A 21,064-nucleotide genomic window follows, 5' to 3' on the forward strand; every position below is an offset into this window, starting at 1 on the left:
GCATGCATTAGTGAAGCACAGCTTTGGATGGTTTTTTTGTTATTTTTATTTAGTTTTTTCTTTAGATACAGGATTGTGGCCTGGAGTTCTGAAATGCAGCTCGCCATGTAGCTTAGTGGCTATCCTGTCTGGGTTTCTCTTGCCTTTTTCCTGGCAGGGGCCTTTTAATTGTGTCTGTTTCTGAGAGAAACAAATTATTGTCACCAGAGTCAGTTTGTGCATTTATTAAAGAAGCCTCTATGGAAAACCCTGTTAATAGGTGTGTTTATTAATGAAGGATGGAGGGCAATCCGGATATTAGTGCTGTGTATGGAAGTGTGTGCAAAGGGGAACAAAATGACAAGTGTTTTTTTGGCTTCTCTCTGTTGAATCTGTGCATCCTTTCTCTAACTCTGTATCTGCGTAAGGTAGGGCTAGGGGAGGAAAGGGGGGGCTGCGGATCTCTGCAGCAGGAGTGATCCTAGCCCCTGGGTTAGAGGCTTGTCCTCCATCCTGTCTTCAGCTTGACAAATGGGAGACGAATCAAGTACTGAATTAAGTCCCATGTGTAGCACTAACTGGTGACGACCTTCCCCACTTGTTAGCGCCTATAGATGGAAAATCTCGCCTCCTTCCACCCTGAGCCGACTGTAGGGACTACACTCAGACCGGAACAGCACAGGCTGGTTAATTTGGGAAATGTTCCCCTTCGTATCAGGAATTTATTTAATCCTTTCCTTGCCAGCCAGTCTTGCCAAGCCAAAGAGTCAGAGCACCTTAGATCTCTCTCACTTCTCATCTTCTGCTCCCATTCTTGCAGCCTCTGGCAAATGCTTATTTTAGCACCAGCTGGCTGTGGTCCCTTTGAACTCTCTGATAAGAGATTAAATGTTAATTTGTTACATATCATTATAGAATTATATGTTATCTCTAGGATAATGGAATCCAAATGTTAGAATTGCGTGTTTGAGACTTTGTGCTTGCATGCATTTTCCTCCACTCACAAAACTAGAGAAGCTGAAGGTATAAGACCAAGGAAGAGGTAAATTAATCTTTCTGATGACAGCTAGCCAGGAGCTCAAGCCCTGGGAGCATATAGTCAGAGGTTCATAATCATTTTACCAGCTTCGTAAAAAGCACAGAAAAAGTTTGCTCTTTGTTGTTGTTGTTTGTTTTTTGTTATTTTTTGTTTTAACAAATAACTCTGAAGAAATCGTTATCTGCTTTGGGTGTTCCAAGGGCTAAATCTCATGGATAAGTTATGCAGTGTGAATTACGTGCTCGGTTCTAGTTATAGACGCCAGACGAAGCAGAATGCTGAAGCGACCTGTATGCCGAGTTTCTACCGGATTTTATTCTCTGGGTTATGGGTAGGTGAACAGTATTGGATATAATAAGATATGACTTGAACTTGAATTGACTCAGACTTGAGCTGCACTTGTGGCATTTCCACGCAAAGATTCGTACAAGCAGAAGGTGAACGCTACTTCTTGCTGCTCCCTTGCAGTGCCTGCTCAGGCTGCTTCTGCCAGGTGAGTGCTGACGTTCGCCCGTGGTGGAGCAGTGTCACCAGCACCCAGCGGTGCCGCGCGCGTGTGCCGCTGGGGTCTTTCCCAAGCGTGCACAGCCTGGCTTGCAGGGAGCCAGAGCGGTGGCGGATGTGATTATGTATGGCTGTGGGGGGAGCGATGCTTCTGCCTGGGGGTACGAGTAGGACAAAGCTCTAAATTCCTTGGACTTTCCGCCGAGATTTAGGTTGATGAGGTCATGTCAGATTTACAATGGTGTCATTCAAAACAGAAACTGGGCCCACAGACATGTGTTGATGCGAGGATTGGCCCCGGGAGGCTGGGGGCTAGCTCTTCGTATTTCTAACCTCTGTGCTAAATTATTGCTGGTCCAAATTCAGTTCGTATTTCCTAAATGACTGCGTTTTATTGGAATAGCTGACAGTGAGTGCTACAGACTAACCCTGGATGTTAACACTCTCGGCGTTAACGTAATTTGGTGCGGAGTTGTGCTCAGACTTTCCAGGTCTGTCGGTCCTCAGTATTTTTCCTGGGCTGCTACGTATTGGTATCTGTGAATTGTTTCAGTTCGAAGGTGGTAGGTCCAATCTGGAAACAGTGCTGTAAACTACTGTGCATCTGCTTCACACCCGTGGAGTAGTTTGTCCAGGTACGTGAGCACTTTCTGCTCTGGTCGAGACGCTGACGTATGTCCATCACTTTAAACTAATGTCATGTTGATGATCTGTAGTTTCCTAACAGGTCCCCTGGGTCAGGCTGTGATAGCTATGCACCTATGACCCTCTGCTCAATTGTGTAATTGCCTTGTCACTGAGAAAAGAATTAGATCCAGCTTTTTGCCATCACAGGCAATTTCAAATCTGATCTAATTTACTTCTCTCAGCTCTTGAAGAGTTTGAAAATGCCATCTGCTAATGCTCATTTTTTTGTCTTACCTTAATATATTAACACAAGTGAACCACACAGCAAGTGCGACCTCATCCATGGAGACCAAACTTTGTTTTTTGCTTGAGTTTTTATTCTCTGCCTATAAGTTAATAGTTGTCTGTCAGCAAGATAACCATATTTGGTGCATCACAATGTGAAAGCCATAATAAGATTTTCCTTTCTTTACACACCAATATTTTGACAAGATCTCCTAGAGCTGCTTCCTCCAGAGCAATTGGGAATTTTCCTTGTGCTTAGGAAATCGAACTCAAAATTGCTAATCGGCAACAGGCAGAGGCACAAACACCCAGGAAGTCCTGCGTGAAGCTGCAGGCTCGTCCTGCTCTGCCCAAGAGGAGCCATTCTCCTCGTGTGTGAATGACAGGCTGCAGCCTTTGATCATCGTAGTAAGAGAAAAGTGGTACCGAGGGATGGTTATTTTGTCCTTTCTGACAGCATCTGCCATGAATTTGTAAAATATGTCAAATGCGTATTGAAAACGTAAAATAATGCATTCAAGCGTGGAAAAATTATGCTTTGTTCGGATACCAGGATGTGCTTGAACAGGACTGTTTCAATAAGCAAGGGAACGGGGGGAGGTCAGAAACCACCCTAGGAATGCAAAGCTCTTTTACTCCATCGCAAATTAATGGAATTGCTTGAGGCTGTTGTCATTTCAAAAATAAAATGTTGAATTAAGTAAAGGCATCTGAGAGAGTACAGAAACTTTTGTTCTGGGTATTTTGGGTGGAAAAAAAAAAAGAGGAGAGTTGCCATTAGAAAGGAAAGAATTCATGTTTTTGTGTGCTCTTCCTTGAGAGGCAGATATAAATTGATAACTTAATGATGTTTGAACTACAGAACCAGGAGTGGGTAGTTGTTCCTAGGAGAGTCTGAGAGCACATATTGCTTTGGGAGTCTAGTTATTGTAATACTGGTTGCCTCCAAGAGCAGTGCAAAGTGCAGGTTAAAGATTGGGTTCAGAGGATAAGGCTCAGCTATCCCTGAACTAATAGTGGGTGAATCTGTAAAGCCGTGGAGCTCTCGTTTGGCTTTGTTTTCTAACGCAGCTAAAAGGCTGGATGGCCTCACGTGCCTCTGTCCTGAAACGGTGCAGGCTTGTGCTTAAATTTCCCCGTGGGAAAACTCCCTGAGTTCAGTGAGACTGCCCGCACGCCTGAAGTTGTGTATGTGCAGGCACGTGCACAGGGGCCCAAACCTTGCAGGAGGCACCAGCCCGCACCTCCGGCGCTCGGCGGAGAGAGCTAAGGGAAAGCTGACTTCTTCCCGCAAGCCTTACTGCTGCAAAGATTTAATCAGGAATTTCACTGTCTACATCGTGAGCAGTCTCAAAAGGCAGCACGTGTAGTCAGGGGGGCTGTCCAGGGGATACAGTAATGGGAGCTCATCAGAATTATGCCAGTGCTCGGCAGAGCCGTGGGGCTGGCGGCTGCCCCGTGGATTTTGCTTCCTGGGCCTCTGCATCCCGTCGTGCTTTATCGCAGCTCCCCAGTGGGGCCGCGTGTGGCATATACTTTTTCTGGGATTAAAGTCACAGTGGGATATAGATGAGTGCTGGTAAGACAGAGGATTTTCTGTGCATTCAAGACACATCTGTGCTCTTAATAACTTTACAGGGGTTTTATTGTAAGCTGCCTTTATAGTTTTCCTGGGCCTTTTGGGCCTGTCAGTTTGGAGCTTGTTTCCTCCAAGAGCTTCTAAACAACGGGATGAGAATCTGGTGAAAGCCCGTTGCTCTGGAGAAAGGCTCTGGACCAACTTTACCTTTTTCTGGCCAATGCCTTTGGAGAATCAGCTGCCAGCATTTTAATATCCTTTAATTTCTGTCTCATGCAAAGAACCTTTCAGTATCATCAAAGGCAAAAGCTTCTGTGGGGAGAACCAGAAGTACTATAAAATGACGTATCTGTGTAATATGTGGGTGTGGGAATGTAGAAAGTATATAGGCATGAACTTCATATTACTACACTGTGTTTCATCTTTAAGCATAGTACTTTGGTCCACTGACCACTGTCACAAGTTGGGGTTTCCAAAGAAACCGAGCTGAAATGTGGGTCCTCTGGAGCGGAGGGAGAGTCAGGGTAGAGTCAACACAAACGGGGGTGGAAGTCTGAAACCAGGCTGTTGTTCAGAAAGAAAAATTGAAAATGCTGAGGCTAATTTAAGGAAGAATCCTTAAGAAACAGTATTTTTTTGCTGGTTTGAACAGAAGGGTGAGTAGCACAGTCATCACTATATTTATCTCTTCTGATTGTCTTAATGGTGAACTTAATCTGGGAGTAATATGTCCCACTGATGGGCAGCCTACGCTAGAGGTCTGGGAGCAAAGTGGGCTTCCTGGCACTTTGGAAGGTGATGTTGAGAGGGACCTTTGGCTCCTGGGAGGCGGCTGTGTGTCGCAGCATCCCACCACGGCATTTATGCCCGTGCCCGTTGTTCCCCGCCCCTTTCCTTTGGGGCCGCTGGAGAGCACGAGAGCGTTTTTGCCAGTTCTTTGCTGCTGTGCCCGTGAGTAACTGTGAGAGACGGGGGTGCACTTGCTATTCAACCTTAGCTGCTTAGATCAATATCTGTAGCGGGAGAGTGATTTTAATAAAAGGGCTCTCTCTCAGCTTTCCTATCTCTGTGACAGATAGACCCTGGCTAACATAAATCCTAGCCTTTCTCCTGTCAGTCTCTTGGCTTTGTGTGACATCGATGTTTTGACACTGAATACAAATATTTCACAGCTGGCTAATAGTTTAGAGCATATATTTATGAGATTTACTTTTGCAATCACCTGGAGCCTTTAGTGAATGTGTTCCCCTTGTAAGGCCCCTTTCTGTTGTTTGGAGAATATATACACACATGCCAGTATGCACATTCATTTTCTGTTGTTTATGAAATATCACCAAGGGAAAATGAGTTTTGCTTTAGATAACGGTTGTATGGAGTCCTCTCCTAACCTCCTCTTTAGCAGTGAGTCCCACCAGTAGCTGTAAGGACAAACCTTATTTATTAGGTATTGAGAGGGAAGAGCAGAACTCGCAATCCTGGCAGCTGGGAGCACCAACATCCTCCCGGAACCCAGAAGGGCCCTGAGACTGAAGCCGTGGCACACAGGTCGCAGCGAGGAGCTGGGCAAGAGATGCGCCCAGCCTTGGCAAGGCCTGTGGGATGGTTACCCTGGCTGTGTTTAACCTGGGGATGGTTGCAACTCGCTCAGCAGTGCAGGCACGCAGCTGGGTACGCCCCTACCCCTCCCGGATGGGTGGTACCCCATTTTAGGGTTTGATCTTGGCATCTCAGCTGCCAGCTGAGAGGACCTCAGGGGAGCTTGGGAAGGGAGGAGGAGGTGTTAGCAGGAAATCTGGGTTTATTCAAGCTTGGGATAGGCTCCTTGAGCCCCTCAAGAGGTGTTGGATTGTATTTTCTATCTATCTGCCCCCTAAATAGGCTAAGGCTGCTTGCCTGCCCCTTCCCTGGTTTCCTGGCCCTCTGAATGTTCGTGCCTACGGAGGGGCAGGGCGCACAAAATATGTGCGTGTACCTCCAGACATAGTGGTTGTTTCTCTCCTCCAGGTGACCAGGATAGAAACCCTAGTTAATCAGATGTGTTTAGCTTGCAATAGTGACTCTGTAATTCAGTTCGTTCAGCTGGTGAATTTGTGACCTTTAGCCACTGTGCTGACACCTCTGTGACCTGCGACTGGCAGGACGATTTCCTGGTTGCTAGCGCATAAGATGCAGAAAACACTCGCCTCAGCTTTTAACCACCATATCAACACCTCTAACTGAAACTAAGATGGCAAGCAGGCCAGTGGTCAACCCAGCAAAGCAATTTAAGCAATAACAATAGTCCTATTAAATGACAAAACTCTTGGGGCATTTCCTCCCTTTGGCCCCCTCCCTGCACTGCGATTCAGGCAATTAAAGCAGCTGTGTGAGTTATCCGCATTGCGTTGGAGCGGCGTCGGCTGTGCTGGGTATGACATTGAAGAAAACTCCATTCCAGCAGCTCAGGGAATTAGAGTATGGGCTAGAAAACCTTAGCTCTGAAAACAGCTTTATTGCCTTTGTCAGTGGAGGAAGGAACTGAAGACAGCTGATGAAAACTCAAAGGGGAGGCCACAGGAATTTCTCATTTAATTTCTGCGTGGATTTTAGGGGAGGGAGTGTTCAGCATCTCCAGAAAAATGCTCCCTTCATGCTCATACCTTTTCTGTATAGGTTCAGCTTCAGTATTTATTCTGTGCCCTTCACCCATTGGAACGATCCCATTTTCCATAATGGAAAGCAAATAGTTTAGATCTAAGAGATTAGGGAGAGAACTCAATGGAAAGTCATGAGTACCTGGCTTTGGACCACCATTATCCAGAGCTTCACGATCAGTGGATGGGACCACAAAATACTTCTGCAGAACATATAGGTAGTGTTGCTGGAATGTATTTTATGTTTGCTGGTCTAACTTCTAGCTTTTTCTATCAGACACGTTTGAATAAAAGTTTGTAACAAGGAAGACTTTGGCTAGAAGCATGTGTGTGAGAGCGAGATAGAGATTAATAAATAGAATACGTGACGGCATAAAGATTTTATAGGGTTAGGGGATGGGCACATTACTCACAGATGGTGAAACCATCCCCAATATGTTTCAAGAAAACCTATTTTAGGGATGTTTTAGAGAGTTTTTAAAATTTTTTTATTGGGACTGTTTTTTGTATCACTCTCCCCTATAAAACCAGGTGCCTTAGTTACCATGTTTCCCACTCTACAGGGTTCAGAGGGAGCAATAAAAACCTCTAAAACTTACCTGAAATAGCCTTCCTACACTTACAAATGTCACAGGTTTAACGTCCTGTATCTCAGGTCCTTCCAGGCCTTGACATGAGGATAGCATTTGGAGGAAAGGGGATCTCTCTTCTCCACGGTGGAATAAAGTTTCCATTTTATAAGCCACAGAGATGGCAGATCTCTAAGTCAGAAGCTGTGAGAAATTTAACTATAGCAACTGCTGTTAATGATTCAGGACTGAATTTGCACCCCTTGGGTTTGGACGGGGTAATTTGGGGGAATTTCACATTTGAGTGGGAACTGTGGTTGAGACTGGTGGATTTCAAAAAGAAATGGTGGTGCTGGGTATTGCCATGTTCAGGAGAAGGGTGTCCCTGTCTAGGAAAGTCAAACCCTCATGGGATGAGTTTGTTGTTATAGTAGTTTAATACATTACGTATATACTCCTATTTCAGCATAAAAATATTTTCTGGTTTTAGGCTGCATCACCCTTAAGTTAAAGAAAGCCATCTGCTGAAATAAATATCTCCACTTGCTGAACTAAACTGCTGTAATAATAATGACGCAGCTGTAGCTTTATAACTGATAAAATTTTCTTATGCAGGCAAATCCGATGTCTGCACAGGCTAGCATGTGGAAGCAGAGGAAGAAGCACAATAACTTCGTTGCTGAGCTTTGCACGCTGTCCCCTGGCTAGGATAAATACATGGTCTATTTTGATAAACATGTCTGAACTCCTCCCTCTCAGTAATAAAGTTGTTAAGTCATCTTCCCAGAGTCACATAATGAGGCAGTGACTTAATGAGGCAGTTCCTCAACCTTTTGTAAGCAGCATCTCATTTCTTTGAAAAATAAATAAATCTCTGATCTGCCATATATAGTGCTGCTATAAGGCTTTTCATTTCCAACTAAATTAAAAAAAAGGCAAAACTTTGCATAATTGTTTGATGTTTATTTTCCCTCATCTTGTGTACTTGCATGTGCTTGTGTAATGTAGCATCTTTTTGTTTTGCCGTCGCTTTATGGATCACCTCTGAGGTTGTGTAGACGAGGGACTGCAGACTGAGTAGCCGACGCACCTGGTGCGGTGTCCCGTTTCTGCTTGCACCCAGAAGCAGACGCTCAAAAGCAAAGGGAGTGGGATGAGGCCGGCGTGGAGGGATGCTTCCCCTAAACGTGCTCTCAGTGATGGGTGACGGAGGTCACGTCTGTGTAATGCTGATTTAGAGGGTGCAGTGAGCAGTGTTTTCCGTGGAGACCAGCACTTTGTGCTTTCCTTGCCAGACTAATGGCAGTTCTGTGCCTTTTTGTTTTTCTCTGGTTCTCCAAACTTTTGCTGATAGAGAACCCTGAATTAATCTTCAGGCCTTTTGGGTATTGGATTACTCTGCCACACTCCTTTCTATGCCAGCAGTGCTGGAACTGGCATGGGATGTTAATCCTGCCGTACCTATTCATTCAGTCGTTGAAGCAAATGTATGAAAACAAATTGCTAGTCCAAGCTAAATTTAGATTTATTCAGTTGGAGTTAATTATAATCTTTATTTAGTCCCAAGTGATGCCTTCTTATCATACACTTATTATAGCTGAGAAAATTAATTTTTATTCTACCATAAAGGTGAATGTAATAATCTGGGTTCAGGGAGGGGATTACTTTAATAAGATTTAGAGACAGCCTTTCAGACAGTACAGTTTTATTACTATCTGTAGGTGGCCTTGCTATATGCATGTCTTTCAGTATGGGTGACTGTGCAAAACGCATGCAAGCTAAAAATAATAGTAAGGACCAGCTCATAAACTTTCACATCTAACTTAATTTTTTGGCTAAGGTAAGCAGGCAAAGCACTTGACTTGCTTTGGAACACAATAATACAATTTATCAGTGAACTTGTGGCTTGATCAGGGGTTTCATTCTTATGCATGGTTTAATTTTGCACTGAAAAACGTATTTCAGTAGACGAAAGATTTCCGAGAATGGAGATGTTGCTTTCATGCTTTTTGGAAGCAGACGAGTGACTGGCAAATACAGACATACAGTGTAGGAGGAGAAGCTCCAGCGAAGAATGAGCTGTCTCCATCTGAGGGGCGGGCAGTCCTTTGCCCTTAGACATCTGAACTGCTAACGTCCGGGTCAAAGACGGTCACCTTTAGCTCCTTGGAGTAAATGGAGAGATATAGTCTCCTCCCAAGGGTGATTTATCGCTCGCTAAGATATAAGTGTCTAGGAGAGGATAAATGAACTCTGGAGGGACCCTCTTCTGTGATTTACTGGTTTGCTGAGAGGGGAGCTCGGAGTGTGTGTTGGGCGTAGATAACCATCTCAAACGAGATGGAGTGACTCCTGCAAAGGGTGGCCAGAATGCAGAGCTGCAGGGAAACTCAGCAACAAAAGTTTGACTGAGTCATTTAAAGATAACTATTTGAGACGTTGTCCAAAACCTACAAAAGTTAATTAAATTCTCTTTGGCTTTGGATGTTTGGATTAAATAGATTTTTTTTTTTTTTTTTAATTGCATCCTTTCTCTTGCCTTGGTCTTTCAAAACAAGCTGCCTGGCTAGCAACTTTTTGCAAAGTGAATCTCTATCTCTACAAATGTGTAACTGAGATTGAAAATAAGGACTGTAAACTAGTTCTGAGTATTGTTCCCTCCTTTGATCAAACTAAGATAAGAAAAGAGGGAATGAAGAAAGTTTAAAGGGGTCCAATCATCTTTTCTTATGCTACAGTATTTTATATGTTGACAGCTACTGGACTGACTTTAATTTACTCTTTAAAAAAAAAAGTACTGGGAACCTTTCTTAGCTATTTCTTGCAGTATCGTTTATATCTTCAAACTCTTCCATTACAATTGAAGTGACTCTTTATTATCACTCCCTCCCCCCACCCCTGTGCTAATGTCATTCACTATGTGACTAAATCAATACTAAAAGGAGTAAGGCTTGTTTTGGACACTGGATGATGGAAGTTGTTCCTTGGTGGGATGGTATTAGGGGAGAGGGGCAAAAAAGCCCTCCATAAAACAGATGGGATGAGTCACAGGATGGACTCTGAATGCAGGAGGTAGGTGGTGATGTGGGTCCAGCCCATCCTCCCTTTGTGGTTATTTTATTAAATACTGAATGAATCAGGGTTAGCATGAGTGGGGTGTTCACCTAGGCTCCTTAAAAACCTCACACAACCCAAGTTTATCCTACTCATGGTGCCCAAATGAGGTCTAAACTCATGGTAAACTTTTGCAGTGTAATCATCTTTATTTTCTTGCAGCAAGGTTTAAGAGTTGGAGTGATTCACACTTTGCAGGATGACCAGCTGTACCTGGACTAAGGGTTGCAGGCAGGCGTAGTCCTTTATAATCTCCCTGTGGGACAAATCATCATGCGCATCCTCTCACAGCTGTGGTCTGTGACAATAATTAGGCCTTAACCCTTGCGTGCATAAAAGTCGCCTACAGAGCTATTCCAGAATTAATTAGTCTGCTGTAATTTAGCAGTTCTAGAATAGCTTTTCTTGTGAAGAGACTCTATTCTGGGACACAGTGTGTTTTTATTCTAGGATAATGCCTGCATTTCCAGAGCAAAATAATAATTATGAATAGAGCCATTTTTGTATTGGAATAATGTACGTGTGTAGTTTGGTCTTATGGCCTGTAGTGAGGGTTGGTGGGAAGGGCTGGTGATTTTTCTCCTATACAGACAAGCCATTGATTGCTTCTGTGTGAGTCATGGATAACATCATAGTACTTACTGGCACCACATTACTTGAAATTATTCTTCTTTTACAAAGAGGAGTGTCTATATGATCTCATGCTGCAATTCTGATGCTGCTGCTGGAAAGTTGAATTTTCACATATTCAGTTTTCACAGGTGCAGGATTGGATTTCTTGTCTGTTTTCAGGAAAGAAAATATTGAAAAAGTTGCATATTTTAGACACTTCCTGTTCCTCACACCTCCCACTTCTGAATTACTAAGGCATTAGGGGAGACTTGGTTCCTGTTAAGTAGTTAGCTGAGCTAGAGGTAAGATTTAGATTTGAAATTTGGATTTATACTGTAACAGGAGTATTTTTCTCTTCAGTTATGAAAAGATAAATTTTAAAGTCTTCCCCCTGTTATGGCTTAATAGAGATGTATTAGTTTATAATGCTGACCTTCTATTGCCACTGCTGCCTTGTAGGAGGCTGTTTGTTTTAGTTGTTAGTTAGAATTTATGAAATCTAAGAAAGGTAGCATGGATGAAACTTTGTGTTGGGTCAATGTCAGATTTTTATTGCGCAGTGTGATCTACAGCCAGGGGCTTGCATGTGCCCTAGTCTTGTGCTGCATTTTATGGCTTCAGTCCAGGGTCAAGTGGCATATCTGGATTTAAAACAAAAACAGTAGATATTTTTACAGTTAAATAAGAATTTCCAAGACAACAGAAAGTAAGTTCCCCTTAAAGGATGAGCTGATCAGGAGGGAAGATTCCTCCTGTGGCCCAGGACTGTGGGGCTGGTTCTGTGCCCTGCGACTTCCTCTCCCTCCGCTTCCTTGGAAGCATCAGGAATGAGTTTCTTTTCCACATGCAGTCTCTACGTTTGCAGGGTGCCTCCTGGCTGGGAGGCTCTTGCCCTGCTGTGGAGGGGGGGGTTGGCACAAAGCGGGAGGGACGAGATTTTCTGGAAGTTGACCCGTCGCTCCAGGGGTTTTGGTTTTTGGCTAGTCCGGATAGAGGTGTTTTAAAAGAGGCAAATTATCATCTGAAAACCTGCTCTTAACTCTCAAGCTGAATATCCCAAGCCATGGCCAAACATGTTATTTCCCTGTATCCCCCCTCAATGCCCTACTCCCAGAGTAGTCTGAGAAGCGGACTGCGGTCAGCCTTTGAAACGGCACCAGGCGCTGGGGTGTTCACATGGCCTCCCTTCACTTTTCTTCAACTCTTGCTCCTCTTTGTTTCGTAATTAGGACTAACTGATGTTCTGATCTGATGTTCTGCCCTCTTTTGGTCTTGCTGAAGTGGTTATTAAAGAAGCAGGTGATTTATCAGTTGCTTTGTTGCACATCAGAAAGCTGGAAATGTGTCCCGTTTCTGACTGTTACTGTAAGGAGATTGATGTCGTGGTGCTGACTCGCGGAATTAAAAAGGCGGGGTGTTGGCCTGCCATTGTATGAAGTATTTCTTTTTAGATGTTCCTACAGCATCATAAAATGCTACTAAATTCAGATATCATATTTTGTTGCAGGCTGGTTCTAGGACAAAGCCTAGCCCTGTCTACTGGTGTTTATGGCTTCCCATATAAGCTTTCAGACAAAATTTGTGTCTCATTTTGTTTGAGTTATAGCAGGCTGATATCCTAGGCCCCATACCAGTTCTCAGAAAAGGCACTGAATGTTGCCACTGTAATGAAACTGAGGAAAGGGGAAGACATACCTTTTAAAGTTCCTGTAAATCAGTGCCCGAGGGAAATAAAGTATCTGCATAAAGGATGAGGAGAGAAAAAAAATGCTATAATGTAAATACAAATGTATTTAAGCTTTGCCTCGTTTCCAGTTTCTCTTTAGTCTCTGGAACTATGTCAGTGTTTAAATCTCTTCCTCAATCTGGTGCGTCTTGGGAGAAGGCAAATTTTTGCTCTTCTAGAAATCAGCGGGTACTCTTGCTGCTCTGTGTCCTTTGCTTATCTGTATGGAAGCGCAGTTTTTATGATAAATGAGACTTCTCAAAAGTATTGCTTTCAAATGTAGCTAGATTTATCTACAATTAATCCAGGAAGGCGCTTGTCTGCATTTGACTTTTCAGCAGAGAAACGGCTCCCTCCCCTCCTTCCTCGGCTTTCATAGGAACAAAGTTCAATTTCAGCTACTGAGTTCTGCAATCGCCAGCTCTGCTGGGGCAAGCCGTGCCATGTCAAGGTGCTCTATAAATAGCAGGGCAGTAATGGAGCTGCTAAAACCTTCCTTGGTGACTTTGGTGCTAGAATTGGCATTGATCTTCTCCCTTCTTTTCCTGCTATAAGCAAGGCAAAGTTTGTCCCACAGTGTGACTTCGAGTGCTATGTCATTCAGTGGTGGGATAAAAGCATTGGGACTTCCATCTGACAGCAGTCAGTGCTAGAGCAGCACACAGGGCACTAGTGTGTCCTAAAATGTCCCTTGGTCCTTGCTAGATGGTGATGAACAGGCTCTGCTGTTTCCCTTGAGTCCTCAGTTGCAGGTGGCTGTGGTAGCTCCTCGGCCTGTGCAGTCACCCCACGCCCCAGAGCTAATGGGCAGCATCAGTCCATCTCTCCTACCCAGCAGATACTGCTTTCCAAAAAGCCTGTCTCACCTTCCTCTCCTGCCTCTCATACTACTTGTGCTCTGGTTAATCTCCAGCCTTGACAGCTTACCTCTTCCTTCTTCCAAGATTCATTACCATTCCCACCCTATGACTTCCCATGGAGAAGTGGTCTCTCCAATATCTGCATGCTGCGGGGAACACTGCAGCTACTCATGGTTCACTCCTGAATGAAAAGAAGTGTGGAAGGGAAGGGATGAAGTCGATTTTTCTCCGCTAGAAAATCGGTTGTTCCGTAAGTGAGCTATGATACCATACCGAGATGGCCCAGCTGTGCTCCCGCACAGTGGGCAGGGTAAAGTTTCTCTTCATCCATGTTTCCTTATTTCAGCCAGGCCCCAGGCCCTCAGCTGCGTGTGCAGCTGGGGGAAGGTGTTGGTTGCACTGGTGCGTTAGGGGAGAGAGAGGCAGAAACATTTATGTGCGTAACCCTCTCGATGGCAAAGGAGCGAGAGGAAACCCGAGTGCCATGATCTCCTGGCGCAGCGTGGTTCCCTGCGTTGCTGAAGGGCCTTGCAATCACTTGCTGGCTCTTGGAGCTAAGAGGAAATCCAGAACTGATCCCCAAGCAGGCTGTGGAGAAGTGGGAGATGAGATTGCTAATACTGTTTTCTGCTGAGAAGTTTTGCTTTTGTATAGTTTTGCATATTCATATGTTCTGCAAAGAATGTTCCCATGGCTGCATGAAAACCTTGACACAAATATATAGCAAAAGTAAAGGCAGAAATATACTGAAATGAGAAGTATTTAAAAAAGTATAGAAAATATCAAGGCATCAAAAATAGAGGAGCAGAATTTCAAACAAGAACAAGAGTGGAGCAAAGTCAAATGGATAAGATTTACTTTAGAATCTGTCTTCAAGAAATACTGAGTTTTAAAACACAACCTGAAAGCACAGCTTAAATAGAGCTTTCATTTGTGCTAAATTGTGACTGTAAGTGTCTGAGTCATCTAGCTTGTAGCAGGTGTAATTGTTACTGTGGTTGTCGGACTGTGCATCTGCTTTACCCAGTGCTGACAAACAGCAAAATCGCCACTAAGGTTCAGTGACAGACAACAAGAGGTTTGACCTTAGTGTCTGTCATTGTTCCTTTGTTATCTCTGCGCATTATGGAAACACTTCATTTTAAATCATTTTGTTTCTCTTTATTTCTTCTGTGTCAGTCCCAGGAGCTTGCATTCACTGGTTTTTTGTTATAGCATCTGAATTGTTAGTTTAAAAGACCCACCATTTCTTTCCGGTAGAATTGCAGCCCTGATAGACTATATCTCACTATTAATTAGAGATAGGCGCAAGCTGCAGACTTCTCTTTGATACATCCTTCCCTCTGGAATCTTTCTTGCCCAGGAAAAATTGCTCTAGTGCTAGCTGGAGGATTGACCATTGTGTTTTAAAGTAACGTCTGTGGTTTCCAAATGCGTTTCATTCTCCACTGGAATTAAACCAAATATCCCTCTGTGCATTTGTGAACCTTCTGCGCATAAAAGATTTCTCTCCTTTCCTCAAGTTCGCCCTTGCATGTAAGTCCATTCCAGTGAGACCTCTATCAAAACCTGTATTTTTTGTATGAAATGTTTTGGTTTCAAGAATACAAAGTTTTTATCCATTTGCAGCTAACTTGGCAAAACCACGTCGGGATTGATGCAGATTTGCAAATCCCAGCCTATTATGTATTGTGCGTTAATAATGTTAGTCTAAAAAACATTTTGTCTTACTGTCTACTCATCTGCAATATGGTGGTTGCTTATGTGTATTGAAACATGGATGGGAACAAGTCGTAAGTTTGGTTATAAAAGAACGAAAGCCAACCAGAAAAAGTTTTGGAATTTAGATTGAGACCTAGCCTTAATCACTCAGTCTGCCCTGTTTTATCCAGAACTTGCTAAAGGGCTTTAAAGTAGGTGTTAGACTGGGGAAAGTGGAAAGGGAGCTGTACAGCCAATACAGTAAGATATTTTAAGTATATTAGCTTTGAGCAAAAAATGTTTATTCCACCGTACCAGTGTCAAGTTGTTTCATAATTACAGCTAACAGTGTTGATCTCTGACAATACATTGCTTTTGAGGAAAAACTGAGGGATGTACTAAGCAAACATTAGAGTTGACTTTCTGTTTCCTTTTGTTTCTGGCCTGCAGTGGTGGAGAGCCGAGGAGGAATCATGGACAGCATGCAGAGATTTTCAAACCTGCCAACCTATCTCCCCGCGAGCTATCAGATCTGCAATGCTGATGTTTTCTTCTTCCTCAAAGAAGCCAACCAGGATATCATGAGGAACTCCAGTTTGCAGTCTAGGGTGGATTCATTCTTTATATACAAAGCCAAACTGCCACCTGTCCTAAATGCCACGTATGGACCTTTTTCTGTTGAACAGGCTGTTCCCTTGGACCTCATGCTGACTACTGCATCTTTTGGTTTCACAGATAAATTCACTTTTAACTGGAAATTAAAATCGCACATACTCGACAGCTCGATATATTCCAACAAACCTAAAATACAAACCTTGTTCTATATTGCGGGGAAGGACTGGGATGACTATAATTCTGCGGAGACATTGCCTTGTGTGAAGATGTTTGCTTTCCTGGAATCTAGAGAAGTTGTGGCCAGCTGTAGGTTAAAAGGTCATCTAGGATTATGTGTCGCAGAGCTGGAATTGTCTCCTAGCTGGTTCAGCTCTCCTCCACCACTGGTTTCAGAGCAAATGGCCTCCTTGGAAGGGATTACTGTGGAGCTCTTCTATAAGATTTATACAACAGATGGGGAATGTTCTCCTGAGGATGCAGCATGGGAAAACAATATCCATGCCAGTGAAGATAACGAACGCAAGGCATTGCCAGCTATGGAGAGGATTGGTAGCATCATTGTTTATCCAAATCAAGACAAATTAAGACAGTCTGCATTGAAGCTAGATGATAATGTCATGATCCGCTTACCGCTTAGCCCCGTAAAAGAAGGCGATGTTGTAACCTTTCATGTTTCCCTTACCGATGACTCTCTAGCAGATCAGTTTGTATTAAGGTAAGTCTATTTTTAAAATGTTAGTATACTAAGGAGTCTACAAATAGGGACAAATGAATCTCGAGTGTAACTTCTTTGGCTACATTCAGTGTTCTCTGAGAAAACGTCAGCATTTGCTCTCCAGTTGGGGAAAACTATAACTGGTACCAAATAATCTGTGTAAATAGTACTTTTTGGAACACGGAAATTGATTTTTAAGTATGAGCCATTAATGTTTGTGTGATATTTTTTGTTTTAATTCTGTTTGCTTTTAGCAATAATTGTGCCTTTGCAAATTATGCCTCTGTAAGTCAGCCAGAGTAACTGTTGTGGTCCATTTTGCTAGACAGTTGATCTGGTGTTTTCCATTGCTTTGGTGAAGCTTCCTCTCTTTTTATAAACCTTTTTATAGTATTTGATTATTTCCAAAGCATTTGGGATATTTCTTGCTATGGTCCTGTACAGTGGTGAATTATTTCATTGTATGGTGCGGAGGGAACCTGAGAGGTAAGAACATGAGACATGCCCCTGGTCGAGTAGGAAATCTGAGACAGAGGTGGGATTTGTATCCAGACTTTGTAAGTCCCAGTTTGTTTTTGCAGCAAGACTACCTTCCTCATGCTTTTGACTGCCTGTTGTGTGGCCCATTTCTGCTCTAAGGTTTGAAATTTTCTGGTGACCTTTACTCGTGAATCTCCGTATCATAGGAGTACTCAGGCACTTCCAGCCACCCTGAGGGTTAGTGTTGCATATTTGTTATGTCCTCAGCTGTCAGACTCTTGGTTCAAAGCTATGTAGGGACCACGTTCACAGAGAAATGTGAGCCAGGCTGGGGGAATAAAAGGGCCAAAAGGTAATTGAAAAGTGTCATGTGCTGAGAGAATGCCAGACGCTTGGGAGGGAAGGAGGTGCAGCACGTGCTGGCAACCTCAAAGCAGATTCCTTCCTTTCTCCTAACTTTTTGATCCAAGAACGATGGGGGCAGAACATGACAGAAGTGCACTTTAGGGACAGATGTTGAGAAAACAAACAGCAAACCTTATGCAGTATTTTCAAATCATTCAACTTTTGTGAAATAGCATATCCATATTAATAAACTTAGATTGCAGCCTGAATCAGGAGAAGCTCTTCGTAGTGCAGCGTGCAGACAAAGAGCAGGAAATGGCTTACACATCCTGTATCTTATGTCGTTGGGCTTAACCAGGCTTTAGATGTTTTGGGTCAGGAAGGCCCTTCCTATAAAACCAAGTTATTTTGTAATTGCCTATGCCTGGGTTTACTGTTTTTTATTTGATAAACTTGGTTTTGGCCAGTGTCGAAGACAGTAGTGTACTAGATGGGCCAACATCATGGGTAGTCAGACTTTGCCAGTTGTCCTGTTGTGATTCTCAAAGCTAAAACAGAAATTACAGTTTGCCTAAGACTATGCAAGTATTTCACATCAGCTTTTAATTCTAAGTTTTTTTTTTTGTTCTTTTTGCCTCACCACAGCTAAAATTCTGTAGGTATTGGCAACAACCTAAGACTAAGATGTTTTTGTTTCGTTGTAATTTGTAAAATAATTTTTACTTTGGAACAAACAGCATGAGGGCTGGGTTTTTGAAGTTCTGGAAAGAAAAAAAAAAGGGGGGGGAGGGGGAAGAGCCTTTGGAAGCATACTAACTAACCAGACGTTTTGAGGAACCAGCAACTGAGGCAGCCAAGAGCCCTGAAGCTGGAGAGCTTTGGGTCAAGGACTGCAGGAGCTGTGGAAGCTCAGCTCGCACCAGGACCTTCAGCTTCTCCCCCGCATGGCGGTGGCTTGCAGGGCTTCCCGCTCGGCCGCGGGGAGCCTTCCTGCCACGCTCTCCCAGCGCTGTGGCCTGCGCGTGTTCGTGCTCCTGAGCAGCTAGCGAGGCAGTCAGGTTTCCATGGGGACTTCCCTCTTTGAGAAGCATGTGGAATCAGTTCATCTCCAGGAAACGTTTCTGTTATAATAAATCAGCATGGTTTATGTGCACAGAAACATTCCTTTGGAAGATTTGCTATCGGCTCTATGTAGCCTAGCCCATCTCGTCTTTTCTTTGGCTTTGTTTGTATTTTGCTTTTCATCAGACAAACTGTAAGTATTTTTATTTAACCTTCAGTTAAATGCTGAAGGTAGGAGGCAGAATGCAGCTCTGCTAACTGTTTGCTCATCCTCCAGGGTGGAAGGAGCACCGGCAGCTGCTGCTCTGAGTACTTCAAATTACATGCTTTGGGCCCATGGAGAGTTTATTCAGCTGAAGTTTACACAGTAAGCAGGGAATTATGCCGAGGGAAGTACAATCACTATAGCGCCTATATGTAATTTATGCAGTTTCCTTCACAGGCAGTCTCTATTTTTCAGCTCATTGCTAATGTCCATAAAAACCCACAAGGTTTTCATATACATAGAATTTCTATGCATTATAGCCAGAGAAAAATATATTCAAGTGAATGTTTGCCTTGGGAAATATATTTTTGCCTAATATAACTGATTGTTTTTAATCATATCTTTTGTATGTAGAGTGTATTCCTGGGTGGCTCATTCATGAGACAACAGATCCAAATCAAGTCATTCTCACCACCACGTTTGATGCAGACCTCAGAGCTCTGACAGTATGCAAAAGAACAGATATGTTCAATTTTATTCGCCTCTTTACTATTTCATGGTGTGCTGTGTAATATTTTATGTTGGATTTTGTTCTAGGAAAATGGAGTTAAGTCAATAACAGAGAAGACTCTTCCTTGTTTTGGTAAATTCTGGGTTTCTAATCCACCTTGGAAATTGGGAAGCAATTGGAAATAGTTTCTTGATTGAGCAATGTTCTGTGTGGAAAGATATTCCCTTTTTAACCCCAATCTGCTGCAAGTTATGTGTGAAGCTCCATCTATCACTTCCAGTCCTTGCCATCAGTCTGAACTGATTTTGCTCTTCTTAAGCTAGGATTGTTTGCTTTTAATACAGTAACTGGAATTTAAGACTGAGCTGAAGCTTCAGTTTTGCTATGCTGCAGGGAGATTTGTTTCTTTTTATATTGCAATCCAGACAGGGTAGATTGTAGTTGAAAGACTTGTGTATGTCAGGGGGGCCAAAACTTGGAGGCTAAGAACGAGTTTGATGCTTTTGCAGTGTCTGATATTCATATTGCTCGTTTTGTTGACAGATGATCTATACATGTGTGTAATGAAATTCTTATGATGCTGGAGATAAATTTGTGGCCTTGCTGGTCTGGTCCATACTGTAAAATTTGCCATCTGTGAACATAAATTTTGCCTGTTATGTTAGGTGGGTTGCCACTAAACATAGTTAGCCGTAAAGATAGGTGAAATGGGCTATGTCGCCATGATTAAACTTTCTTTTATGGGCTACCTAGTTTAAAAAAAAAGAAAGAGCAAGCACAGCTTTGAGAATCTTGCAGGACTAATACACGCGTCAGCATTAAAAATGGTGGTCCCCTTTCTGTCTGTTGATGCAAAGGAATCTCTCTTACTGATGCTTTCTTTATTGACAAGCGTAGATAAAACAGGTAAACAAGGAAAAATGGAAATTATGACAAAAGAAGGGGTAACACCATCTTTTTTGCTGTTTACTGAACAAAAGAAGTCTCCTGATGTACATGGAGGAGCAGCAGAAATGAGAGAACAAAATAATCCTTGCTTAACTGAAAGGACAGAAATCTCATCAAATAGTCTTTGGGAATGGTTTGCCTTTCTTCCTTGTGTGCTACTGTTTAACTCCATCTTGATACTCAAAGGATAGATTTGAAGGAAAAATAGAGTCATTTTGTACAGCAAGAAAACATTTAATGGAAGAAGCAGACAATCACACCTTGGCTATGAGGGAAGAAACCATGACTCTCCATTTATAAATAGATGGTGGAGTTTTTGTCCCATTTTCCAAGTCTCCCTGTTTAAACTGTCAGCGAGGATACAATGGTAATGAAGCCTGAGCACTAATAGCAATTTGTCGAGTCATAGACAAAAAGTAGATTTGTCAGCATTCATTACACATCCCTGGTGCGAATATCCCATCATTCTCTTATCCCCTGTCAGAATAGACACCGACATTGGAGATATTCCAAGAAGAATAGGGAGGGGCTGAAATCAGGTAATGAATCCTGTGCTAGACAAATGAAAGAGGCTTCGGCTGGGATGCGACCCTCTCCATCTGGAGAGGGACGGCAGGACTGTGCAGAGAAACCTAGCTGTCATTCGGTGCCTAGGCAACCCGGAGGAAAAGGATTACACGCGTCTCTGTGCCATGCTCCACATATTGCAGGGCAAAGATTACTTTTTGATTTTTGGATGAACCAGTACAAGGTGTAATACACATGGGTTGGCTTTTACTGATTAGTCTCACTAGGAAAAATGATATTAAGGATTTATGTTAATAAACATATATCCATATGGAGGAGGTTCTGTCTCCTGCTAAGGAATAAAAATTGCAAAGGCCATTAAAACTGACTTACAAGGCTTCTGCGTTAATAATGAAAGATCTGTAGAAGTCTGAGCAGTTGTCTAGAA

The 21,064-nt window shown here is 43.0% G+C and overlaps 1 protein-coding gene across 1 annotated transcript in view; it reads left to right on the top strand.

The window, feature by feature from the left end:
• TMEM132B (transmembrane protein 132B) overlaps positions 1-21,064 on the top strand; it is a 263,496-nt gene that overhangs the window by 58,725 nt on the left and 183,707 nt on the right. The window contains exon 2 of the mRNA XM_064522037.1: positions 15,679-16,558. Within this exon, the coding sequence (XP_064378107.1) occupies positions 15,679-16,558 (880 nt within the window). The remainder of the gene's footprint in view (positions 1-15,678; positions 16,559-21,064) is intronic.

This window comes from Dromaius novaehollandiae, chromosome 17 (assembly GCF_036370855.1).
Source record: "Dromaius novaehollandiae isolate bDroNov1 chromosome 17, bDroNov1.hap1, whole genome shotgun sequence".
NCBI classification, from domain to species: domain Eukaryota; kingdom Metazoa; phylum Chordata; class Aves; order Casuariiformes; family Dromaiidae; genus Dromaius; species Dromaius novaehollandiae.